Source organism: Schistocerca gregaria, chromosome 4 (genome assembly GCF_023897955.1).
Source record: "Schistocerca gregaria isolate iqSchGreg1 chromosome 4, iqSchGreg1.2, whole genome shotgun sequence".
In the NCBI taxonomy this organism is placed as follows: Eukaryota; Metazoa; Arthropoda; class Insecta; order Orthoptera; family Acrididae; genus Schistocerca; species Schistocerca gregaria.
Genome location: NC_064923.1, coordinates 80,950,621 through 80,963,483, shown reverse-complemented (window position 1 = coordinate 80,963,483; position 12,863 = coordinate 80,950,621). Strand labels below are relative to the sequence as shown.

The 12,863-nt window shown below is 38.2% G+C and overlaps 1 protein-coding gene across 1 annotated transcript in view; it reads right to left on the bottom strand.

The window, feature by feature from the left end:
* Positions 1-6,161: 6,161 nt before the first annotated feature.
* LOC126268223 (chymotrypsin-2-like) overlaps positions 6,162-12,863 on the bottom strand; it is a 163,290-nt gene continuing 156,588 nt past the window's right edge. The window contains exon 7 of the mRNA XM_049973858.1: positions 6,162-6,502. Coding sequence (XP_049829815.1) covers positions 6,329-6,502 — 174 coding nt within the window. The 3' untranslated portion in view covers positions 6,162-6,328. The remainder of the gene's footprint in view (positions 6,503-12,863) is intronic.

The window sequence follows — 12,863 nt, the reverse complement described above, 5'->3', positions numbered from 1 at the left end:
ATCTGCGGGTCCTGTTACCTGCACTGTCACTAGTAAATGTTATGAATGTCTTTTGGGCACCAGTGTCACTCAAACCCCTCAACATCCTGGATGTGTGAATAGGATCACTGTTAGGCAAGATGGCACTCCTCCACACATGGCAAAGCCTGTGAAGTAGCTGCTGCAGTAGTATTTCGCAAATGCTAGGATTATCAGCCATTGTTTCTGTATAGTCTGGCCATTCAGATCACCTGATCTCAATCTTTGTGATTTATGGCTATGGGATATCTGAAAGATGTGTTCAGGGCTTGATTTCAACTTGTGGCAGCAAACAATGGAGAGCCTACTGTACATGTCTTGCACTAATTTCACGACAATTAGAAACCAATGTCATTTTATTAAACACTGCCTTCCAAAATTCCTTCACCAAAGAAAATGAAGTAAATATTCCAGAATTCGAATCAAGAAGAGTAACTTAGAAGTAGGTATCCTTGGAGTATTGAAGCAACTAGACCATTAAGGTTCCTTTCAGAGTATGCTGATACAATAGCTCCATACTCAAAAATCATATACAGCCACTCACTTGACAAAAGATCCAGATCCAAAGTCCCTTAATGTTGCACAGGTCACACCAATATTCAAGGAAGGTGGTTGGAGTAACCCACTAAATTACAGGCCCATATCATTAACACTGATATGCAACAGGATTTCAGCATGAGTTTGGAACATATATTGTTTTCAAACATTATGAATTACCTTGAAGAGAATGGTCTATTGACACACAGTCAATACACATTTAGAAGCAATCATCCTTGTGAAACATGACTAGCTCTTACTTGCACAAAGTGTTTAGTGCTGTTGACAGGGGATTTCAATTTGATCCGATATTTATAGATTTCCAAAAGGCTTTTGACATCGTACCACACAAGAAGTTTTTAGTGAAATTGCATGCTTCTGGAATATCACCTCAGGTATGTGATTAGATTCAAGATTTCATGCCATAGAGGTCATAGTTTGCTGAGCAGCCATCTTACATTGTTTGCAGAGGATGCTGTCATTTATCATCTAATAAAGTTATCAGAAGATGAAAACAAATTGCAAAATGACTTCGAATATATATCTGTATGGTGCGAAAATTGGCATTTGACCCTAAATAATGAAAAGTGTGAGGTTATCCACATGAGGGCGAAAGTGAATCCATTAAACTAAGGTTACATGATAAATCAGTCAGATCTAAAGGCTGTAAATTCAACTAAATACCTAGGAATTACAATTATGTAAAACTTAGATTGGAAAGAACACAAAGAAAATATTGTGGGAAAGTCAAACCAAAGACTGCATTTTATTGGCAGAAGACTTAGAAAATGTGACAGATCTCTAAAGAGACTGCCTATACTATGCTTTTCCATCCCCTTTTGGAGTACTGCTGTGCAATCTGGGATCTGTGCGAGGTAGGATTAATGAACTACACTGGGAAAGTTCAAAGAAGAGCAGCACATTTTCTATTATTGCAAAATAGTGGATAAAGAGTCACTGACATCATGCAGGATTTGACATAGTTAAAACAAAGGCATTTCTTCGTTGTAATGTAATCTTCTCACAAAATTTCAATCACCAATTTTCTCCTCCAAATGAAAAAATATTTTGGTGATACCAACCTACATAGGGAGAAACAATCATTATAATACAATAAAGGAAAGTAGAGCTCGCACAGAAAGATATGAAAGTTTGTTTTTTCCGTGCACTGCTTGATATTGGAATAATAGAGAATGATTGTGAGGGTGGTTCGATAAACCCTCAGCTAAGCACTTAAGTGTGATTTGCGGAGTACCCATGAAGATGTAGATTTTCATTTTTATGTGGTTTTTGGCTCTATGACCATTAAAAACCAATGTCATTTTGCTGAGATTTTTATGAAATATGGTCAGAAGTGCACAAAATATTCAGTGGTGTTCCTGAAGAAAAAGTTTACAACCTTTTTTGTAGTTCTGTAGTTACAAAAAGGCTCCCAAAGATGATATTGCAACACACATTTCAAAACTGAAAAACCTATGAAGTGAACTGAAACACGAAGTGGCTAAAAATGTAGTAAATAGTCCAGAAATGCCTGATTTGTTTTTGATTTGCAAAATATTAGGTACACTACCAGATGACTATTTTTCATTCAAATCTAATTGGGTGTTAATGTCTAGAGATAACAGAACAATTGACAATCTTACAAATCAATTGTGTGTGTGTGTGTGTGTGTGTGTGTGTGTGTGTGAGCAAGTTTTGAGGACAAAGTAGAATGATTTCAGCAAACAAAACACTCTCACTACAGATCCATCAAGGCAGTCATCTCAGAAAAATAGAAATCCAATGGAGAAAAAGAAGAAAGAAAAATTAATATGTAATTACTTCAAGAAACCCAACCATAGAATTAAAGTGTGCAGAAAATGGGCAGATGAAGGCAAACCTCCAGAACCATCTAACACAGATACAAACATGATACTTTTTGCTGTTACATCCTCTGTGGTGTTCTCTGTATACAGAAATCATTACTGGTACAATGATGCAACAACTCACACTACAAATGGTTAAAGTTGTTTCAAGGCGTTTGAGCCATTTCCAACAAAACACTCAGTCACTACAGCTAATGGTGACACAATTGAAGCAATTGAAATGGAAGAAGCAGAGGAAACAGGCACGGAATTACTGTCAGATGTGTGGTATGTACTTCAGATTCACAAGAATCTATTCTCCTTGCAGCATAGGATAAACATCCAAAAAGTAAATTTGCATCAACTGCAGAAATTTGTTAATTCAGTGTTCATCATGTCACTAGATTGGTAGGCATCTGTGTTCACTTTGGAGGAGTTTTTAAACTGGCTGTGTGAAATGTGAAATCCAGCTCTCTCAGTGAAATCAATGACAATGTCAATTTGCATCTTTATAATGAAAAGATTTGGACACAAAACATGTGCCATGTGAACTCCATACTTCACAGTGAGCTAAATATCAATGTGGAAATGGACTGTGAGCTGTGTGAAAGCTGTATTTGTGCCATGGCTCATCATTTACTATTTGGCTTCAGGAAGAGGACTTTGGAACAGGCTGAGCTTATTCCCACAGACCTGTGTAGTCCATTTCAGAATTCAGTGACAGGATATTGGTATTTTGTACTTTTTAAAGATGGTTATACAAAATGTAGTGCAGTGTTTTTCATCAAAGGAAAATCTGGAGTTGCAGATAAGTTAAATCAAAAAATGGTTCAAATGGCTCTGAGCACTATGGGACTGAACATCTGAGGTGATCAGCCCCCTAAGTTAAATCAGTTCATAGCTGAAGCAAAAACTGTTGGACATACCATCAAGACACTTGTCTGTGGCAGTGGAACAGAATTTGACAGTAAAGAAGTTGAAGTAATTCTGCAGAAAGAACATATAATTCACTGTCTCACAAGAAGAGATGGGCAGAGATGTTGAATACTGCAACCTACTCTTGAACTGAACAGGGCCTTCCAGTATTCCAGGAAAATCTCCACGTGGACTGTGGTGTAGCGAGAAGTCAAGACTGAAACATTTGTGGATGATAGGCTCCATTTGCTATGCTCATATTCCAAAATATCAGAGAAGGAAGATGGATTATAAAGCAGTGAAAGAAATTCTGGTTGGATATGATCACAGTGGAAGGTTACAGAATTTTTTGTGAAGAGGAGTGCAAATTCCTTAGGTCACAAGATGTAATGTTTAAAGAGAGCCCACTGAAATCGGAGAAACTTTTACTTCTCCAGTAACTACTTTTAATCATCAGGATTCAACACCTCAGACTGGTGAGCAGTCTGCCATTGATGTTGAGAGTGATGAGGATGACAGATCGTTGAATATAGATGAAGACTCTCAAGACAAAGATTTAAAAAAAAAAAAAAAAAAAAAAAAAAAAAAAAAAAAAAAAAAAAAAATGAAGAAGCCACACCTCGTCTGCATTATCAATCAACTCTTGGAGCTCCACAAAAGTGTAGAAATTGTGATGAAGTCTGTTAAGAAGTATTTCTGGAAGTAAGCCATGGATTGTGAAATAAAAGCTCTTCAGTAAAATAAAATATGGGGCCTTGTTGAACTACCACTGGGAAAGAGGGCCATTTGAAACAGATGAGTTTACAAAGTGAAAACAGATGCTGATGGACCAGTCAATAAATGGAAGGTGAAGTTGGTGTTCAGGGGTTACTGACAATGGAGAGGATTTGACTATGATCAAACTTTTAGTCCTGTAGGTAGAATCTCTGCCATTTGAGCACTGCTCAGTGTTTCAGCAACTGAGAGCACAAAACTTGCTCAAATTGATGTTTCAACAACTTTTCTTTTTGGTGACTTGAAAGAAACCATATATGTGCAGCATCCTGAAGGATGTGATGATGGGTTTGGGAGATTATGTTACTTGAAGGAAAGTCTGTTTAGACTGAAGCAGGCTCCTCTCCTTAAATTTGGCTTCCAGAGGAGCAAAGTTGATCCTTGTCCTTTCATGAGACAGAAAGGCTCTAAGAAAATATTCCTTGTGCTTTACATTAATGATGGTTTGATTGCTCCTCACAGTGGACAGGAACTTCAAGAATTTCAGTGATTTAAGAGAAGAGTTCAAAATTACTTCAACATCTGCATCATTTTTCTTAGGCCAGGAAACTGATAAACAAGAAGATGGATCTGTTTATGTAAGCCAATCTCATTATACATAGAAGATATTAGAGTGCTTCAGCATGAGTAACTGCAAGCATGTATCTGCTCCGGTTATAAAGAACAATTGACCAGAAGAAAGTCCTCATAACTCTGAATTTCCATACGGACAAACTACTGGAGCACTAATGCTTCTAATGTGTGGGACATGTCATGATATTGCATATGTTATCAGTGTGGTATCTAGAAGTCTGGGAAAACCAGCAGATTGTGGTGTTGTGAGAGTGAAGAGGATTCTATGATACCTGAGAGGTTCAACAAATTGTGGGCTTGTTTATAAAGACAGCTCAAAAGGGGGGATTTTAGAATGCTGTAGTAATGCTGATCATGGTGGTGACATTGGCACAGGGCACTCAGCATCGGGTGTTCTTTTTCTACATACTTGGGCACCTGTCTTCTGGATTAGTCAAAGATTCTATTGCCATATCTGCAACTAAAGCTGAAATTGCACCTGCTAGTGAAGCTGCTCAAGACAGAGTCTGGATGCAGAAGCTTTTCACAAAATTTAGTCAGTTGAAAGTTGAAGCAAATTTACAGATTGACAATGAAGCTACTATCCGGCTTGCCCAGAATCCCAAATTTCATCCATGAACAAAGCATATTCATATAAGCCACTTCTTTGTTCACGAGTTAATTAGTGCTGGTGGAATTACAGACACTGAATGACGACTTGCTGATATATTAACAAAACCACTGTTTTCATTAGATTTCAATTTTGTGTAGTAATATTGGAGTCTGCAAGTTATTAAATACGGGAGAGCATTGATTTATTTTCTTCATTTTGGATTATTTAATAACTGAACTCCTTATCTTTGTATTCAGCAGTTGGCTGTACAAGTGTGCAGTCTTTTGCCTTTTGCTCTTTGTGTGGTGTGCTTATGAACAAAGCATGTGTTGCTCAAGTGTTTAAATGTTGGCTTGTGGTACAGTAAATCTCAGCACATTTTGCCTTTTATGTGGTTTTTTGCCTCAGGACAATTAGAAACATTTTTCCTGACCGATGTGGTATGATTGATTACAAGATTAATTTCAAAACTGTAAGCAGTTACATATGACATTGTAAGGCAATACTGATTTGAATGATGTCATACTGCCAGATTACTTCTTGATAAAGCAAGTAGTTCATCAATCATTGGTGAAATATATGGGGGCTACAGCTCAGCTTCGGTTTTGTTCACATTGAATTATTCTCAACTGATGAAATAGTTTCAAAATTTTAATGAACTTTTTAAAAACAGGTGGATGAATCTTTTGCAGTCAAGCACTTGATGTTTACATAACTACTGTGAGTATGAGATTAAATCACATTAGATCATTTACAGGCACATAAGTTATTACTCTTCCTATCCTCCATCTTGGAGTTGGTGGGAATACCTGACGGCCTTGGCAGAACAGTAAGTACCTTACATCTTGTATCTCAGTTCACTGCAGTTCAGGCAGACAAAGTTGACAACATGTAAAGGCATACACATATTTCGATGACATAACAAGCTTTAATTATGTTTGTACAACTGATGTATAATAGTTAGCTTTAATTATAACACAAAACAAAATTCTTTTATATAAATCACAAGTTTTTTTTTTCTTACTTCCTTATATTTTTCTAAATAATAATCCCAGAAACTAAGAGAATACAACAATTAATATATAAAAATAGGGATCCAGCCTGTTCCTGTTTTTTGCCTAATCCAGTCAACATAGTAGGCTACTCGTGTAAAAACACCAGGAGATCCTTTAATAGTGCAAGGTTTTCTTGACCATGAAACAATTCCAACCTGGTAACCATTTGCTATAAGTGGACCACCAGAATCTCCCTGAAACATGTTATATACATTAGACAGACATCTTTTTTTTTCAGTTTTGGTAAGCAAAGCTCTTGAATTAATCAATGAAATTAATAAAAGTATTACTAACAATATGAAAGTAGAATAACAGGACAGGATGCTTTCTCTCTCTCTCTCAAAAAAAAAAACCACACACACACACACACACACACACACACACACACACACACACACACACACACGCGCGCGCGCGCGCGCTCTCGTTTGCGTGCGATTTCATGTGTGTCAGAATAGTTTGATGTGATGGCTATTAAAATAATTTAGGCTGCAGTTACTACTTACCTGTCTTCGTTGGCGGCAATGTATGCTTCATAACACAGTCAGATAATGTTTCAGTTAATTTATTAAATCTGAAAATACTGTTTTCCACTTTATATTGTGCTGAAGAACATTATAAAATTCATCCAGCAGCTATAATGCCCTTAACCATTAGTTGTTTGCTTTGTATTGGGTAATTGTTCGTGTTTCATGATTTATTCTCATGAAATTCTGTGTTTAAGAAGGAAGTGGAATGTACTTTCTAAAACAGAGAGATTTCATGTGCATCAGATGTTGGGACAGTTAACATCATGGGCTACTTGAATTTCACCCAGCAGGCGTGTCTTGATGTTTTTGCAAAAATCAAATGGCTTTCTTCTAAAGCATACTGAGAGAGCATGTGCGAGTCCATAGCACATTTTTGAATCATGTGTCCTTATTTACTGTAGGTGACATCTTCTCAATTAAGATTATGTTTGAATGTATTTTTGAACAAATATTATACACTGAAGTGCCAAAGAAACTAGTATGGGCATGCATATTCATATAAAGAGATACATAAACAGGCAGAACATGGTGCTGCAGTCAGCAATGCCTATATAAGATGACAAGTGTCTGCCGCAATTGTTAGATTGGTTACTGCTGTTACAATGGAAGGTTATCAAGATTTAAGTGAGTTTGAGTGTGGTGTTATAGTCAGCACACAAGTCATTAGGCACAGCACCTCCGAGGTAGCGATGAAGTGAGGATTTTCCCGTACGACCATTTCACAAATGTACTGTGAATATCAGGAATCTAGTAAAACATCAAATCTGTGACATTGGTGCCACTGGAAAAAGATTCTGCCAGAACAGGACCAGTGACAACTGAAGAGAATCATTCAACATGACAGAAATGCAACCCTTCTACATATTGCGGCAGATTTCAATGATGGGACATCAACAAGTGTCAGTGTGTGAACCATTCAATGAAATATCATCAATATGAGCTTTCAGAGCTGAAGACCCACTCATCTCCCATTGATGATTGCACTTGCCTTCGTGTGTCAACACTGACATTGGATTGTTGATGATTGGAAACATGTTGCCTCGTTGGACGAGTCTCATTTCAAACTGTGTTGAGCAGATGGATGTGTATGGGTATGGAGAAAACTTCAGGAATCCATGGACCCTGCACGTCAGCAGGGGCTGTTCAAGCTGATGGAGGCTCTGTAATGGTGTGGGGTATGTGCAGTTGAAGTGATATTCGACCCCTGATTCATCTAGATATGACTCTTGAGAGGTGACATTATGTAAGTGTCCTGTCTGACCACCTGCATCCATTCACGTCCATTGCATATTCCGATGGACTTGAGCAATTTCAGCAGGACAATGACACATCCCACACAACCAGAAATACTAAATAGTGGCTCCAGGAACACTCTTCTGAGTTTAAACACTTGCACTGGGCACCAAGCTCCCCAAACATGAACATAGCATATCCGAGATGCTTTGCAACACGCTGTATGAAAGACATTATGCACAGCCCTGCAGGATTCATGGTGTTAATTCCCTCCAGCACTACTTCAGACATTAGTCGAGTCCATGCCATGTTGTATTGCAGCACTTCTGCGTGCTCCCTGGGGCCCTACATGATACTGGACAGGTGCACCAGTTTCTTTGGCTCTTCAGTGATATTTGTCTCTCAGAACTGTTGAACATCACCTCCAGAAATTCATATCCGTTTTCTTCTTCTGAGTTCTCAAATAAGAGCCTAAAAATTTTATTCTTCGACTTTTCTACAAGAATTCATCCACGTGATTTTTGGTTTGCTTGTTTTAAACAGATTATTGAAACTTAAATATTGGTTTGCATTTTTTATTCTCAAGAGTTAGGTTTTTCTCTTGTTCTTCTGTTGCATTGCTGTAACCTATAAGAGAATCTCAATAGTGTACCAACAATATTTCCATTTTTTATGACAGTCAAGTCATTTGTGTGCAAAATGAAGAGTATAGCACAAGTACACCCTTGAGGCACCCCCATATCTTACTTCCTGAAAATTATAAGGAGGCATTTTTTAACTTTGGTTTCAACTTTGTGTTTTATCCCCACCCACTGTTGACTGTAGCTCACAAACACTCTTATCACTATCTGCTGTCTTTCTTCTCATGCCATAGCAGTGGAATTTCTGCATGAGTGTGTAATGATGTACATAAACAGAAGCTTTTGAGAGAACTAGGAACAACCTACAAACTTTCCTTAGCTTAATTTGTTTATTTGGTCCAGTAAATCATTTTAGTACTTGTATTGATTCTGCATATAATGTAAGACAAGTAAGAGTTAACAAAATAAATTAATAATTACAGAACTAGTTAACAATTGAGACTACACACTCAAGGTAAATGAGAATATAAAGTGACATAATACACAACAGTATAATTGAAAATGTTTGGTAAATCAGGTTTACTTATAATGTTCTAAGAATTCAGACACAAAGTAGAAGCAATGGTCATGTAAGAACTATTCCAGCTGTATTTTAAATGTATTTGATAGTGATATGTGTTTTAAATAAGGTGTTTGGTTATATAACATAATTCTCGTATGATATAGTTCTCTTTTGTACAAATCTATGAAACTGTACTGATTTGACTTTTATGACAGCTTCCAGTATTTTCTAGAAAACAAAGGTCATGGTGACTGGACTGTAATTAATTGGACCTGACACCTTCTCATGCTTACATAAAAGAAATTATTTTACCTTCTTTTTCAGCCATTAGGAAATTTTACTCCTTCCATTGACCACTTTATCAAAATTGCCTGAAGCCCTAATAAATACTGAGAACAGCAAGTGCACCAGACAAAATATGTCACCCTACTAAAAGAGCACACTGGTGTAGAACTGGTACCAGTCAATCACATGAACCTCCATCTCCGTGACAGTGAGGTGGTGTGTACGTGCCAGTTAGTTGCATGGAAACAGCACAGTGAGATGGATTGATGCAACAGGATGACAGAAAGGAGCTATCATGTTTTGATGTGATGACACACTGCAAATGAAATTGCCTTATTTGTTAAACAACGGAAACTCCAGGTAGAAATATCAAAGTAGAAAATAGGTAGATTGCTACTTACCATAAAGATGACATGTTAAATTGTAGACAGGTGCAATTAAGAGATACTTATACATAAGCTTTTGGCCACAGACTTCGTCAGAAAAAGAGAGATACAAACAATTTATTCACACAACCAAGCACACCTCATGCATATATGACTGCCAGCTCTAGCAGCTTGGGCCTGAAGCCCTAATAAATACTGAGAACAGCAAGTGCACCAGACAAAATATGTCACCCTACTAAAAGAGCACACTGGTGTAGAACTGGTACCAGTCAATCACATGAACCTCCATCTCCGTGACAGTGAGGTGGTGTGTACGTGCCAGTTAGTTGCATGGAAACAGCACAGTGAGATGGATTGATGCAACAGGATGACAGAAAGGAGCTATCATGTTTTGATGTGATGACACACTGCAAATGAAATTGCCTTATTTGTTAAACAACGGAAACTCCAGGTAGGAATATCAAAGTAGAAAATAGGTAGATTGCTACTTACCATAAAGATGACATGTTAAATTGTAGACAGGTGCAATTAAGAGATACTTATACATAAGCTTTTGGCCACAGACTTCGTCAGAAAAAGAGAGATACAAACAATTTATTCACACAACCAAGCACACCTCATGCATATATGACTGCCAGCTCTAGCAGCTTGGGCCTGAAGCCCTAATAAATACTGAGAACAGCAAGTGCACCAGACAAAATATGTCACCCTACTAAAAGAGCACACTGGTGTAGAACTGGTACCAGTCAATCACATGAACCTCCATCTCCGTGACAGTGAGGTGGTGTGTACGTGCCAGTTAGTTGCATGGAAACAGCACAGTGAGATGGATTGATGCAACAGGATGACAGAAAGGAGCTATCATGTTTTGATGTGATGACACACTGCAAATGAAATTGCCTTATTTGTTAAACAACGGAAACTCCAGGTAGGAATATCAAAGTAGAAAATAGGTAGATTGCTACTTACCATAAAGATGACATGTTAAATTGTAGACAGGTGCAATTAAGAGATACTTATACATAAGCTTTTGGCCACAGACTTCGTCAGAAAAAGAGAGATACAAACAATTTATTCACACAACCAAGCACACCTCATGCATATATGACTGCCAGCTCTAGCAGCTTGGGCCAGAATGCCACATTCTGGCTCGAGTGCCCAAAATTGGCAGTCATGTGTGCGACGTGTGCTTGGTTGTGTGAATGAATGGCGAACGTTTCTCTTTTTCTGATGAAGTCTGTGGCCGAAAGCTTAAATGTATAAGTGTCTCTTAATTGTCCCTGTCTGCAGTTAAACATGTCATCTTTAGGGTAAGCAGCAATCTGTCTTCTCCCTAATGTTGTCTTATTTGTTTGTTGATCAATGTGGACTGTCCAGTGTATCTACAGGGTGTAATGTACCACTCACAGCCACATAGCTTGACACAAGAATGTTGGTCATAAAATATCCTAACTGACAAGAATCAGTAGACGTGCGTCATATGTTGCCAATGTCAGTCAGTTTCAGATGTAACAGAAAATCTTGCTGTCAGTGAATGCAGATTTCTGAGTTAACACTGTGAAGAGAAATCTGTGCAGTGGACATTAGGAGTCACAAACGGCTCATAGTGGCATATTAAGGTGCATGTTTTTAATAGGCCAAGCAATGCAGAAGCTGGACAGTAGCTATTTGGAAGCATCTGACAGGCCACTTTTCAAATGTTGCTAGGCATAGAGTGCATCTTTGGCCAAATGTGGCACTTAACCAATAGTGTGTTTGCAGTGTATTTCAGGGTGGAGATGGTTGTATTAATGTTTTGGGAGTGTTTTTCACACTATGACTTGGATGCATTCTTCAGGTGACCATGAAAGTGAATAGTGATCCTTACTTCAACATTTTCTGTTGACAAAGTGTTGCCTTTCCTTCCCCATCCTCATGAAAAGTATGCTGTGAACACCAATCTTCCAATGCAAGAACAGCTGTGTTCACATGTTACATGCAGATGTTCCTGGTCTGACAAATACTTGGCTTCCTGTTACACCTCAACTGGGTTGCAGGTCCACCTTAGCTTAATTCCATAGAAAATGTGTGGGATTATTTGGAACAGTGGACAAAACATAGTAACGCACATTGCCACAACTTGGTGGCTCTGCAGAATGTAATCATCAGTGAGTGGCATTAGCTGAAAATAACATACCCGAAGAAACTTGTGGATTCCCTCGCTCACCTCACGGAGACAGTGTTACACAGTATCTGATTGACAGTATCCGGACACACTATGTAATGTAGAATTGACTACTAGATGTGAGAAGAGGTGGACCAATTGGGATAAAAGGAAGCTGGGAGTAAAAGCAAGAGGGTGAGTCCAGACAGCTCATTAACTTCCAGTGTGGACTAGTCATAGTTGCTAGATGTCACCTAAATAACAAATCCATCCAGGGACATCTCATCCATACTGAATCTAGCAGCCAACCATCTGTTATGTGATAGTGGAATGGAAATATGAAGGAACCATAGTTAAACAAAGGCCAGGGTTCATCAAGCATTGCGGAGGCTGGTTGAAAAAACCACGTGAAGTCAGCAGAAGGAATCACCCCTGAGTCCCAAAGTGCTTCCAGCAGTTTGGCTAGCACAACAACTGTGCATAGGGAGTTAAAAAGATCAGGATACATGTATCAAGCAGCTCCTCATATGTGGTCAGTTCTAAGAAAAGCTTGAGATGATGTAAACTGCAATACCACCAGATGGTGGATGACAAAATGAATGATTTGGAGTGATGAATGTTATTATAACCTGTGACAGTCTGACGGAAGGGTTTGAGTTTGGTGAAAGTCTTGGGAACACTACTTGTTATCATGTGCAGTTCTAACACTGAAGTATGAAGGCAGTGGTGTTTCAGCATGGGGGTATCTTCATGGTTAGAGTATGTTCACCTTATTGCACTTAAGCATTGTGTGCTGCATACATTAGAGGGACATTTGAAAACCATAATTGATTGT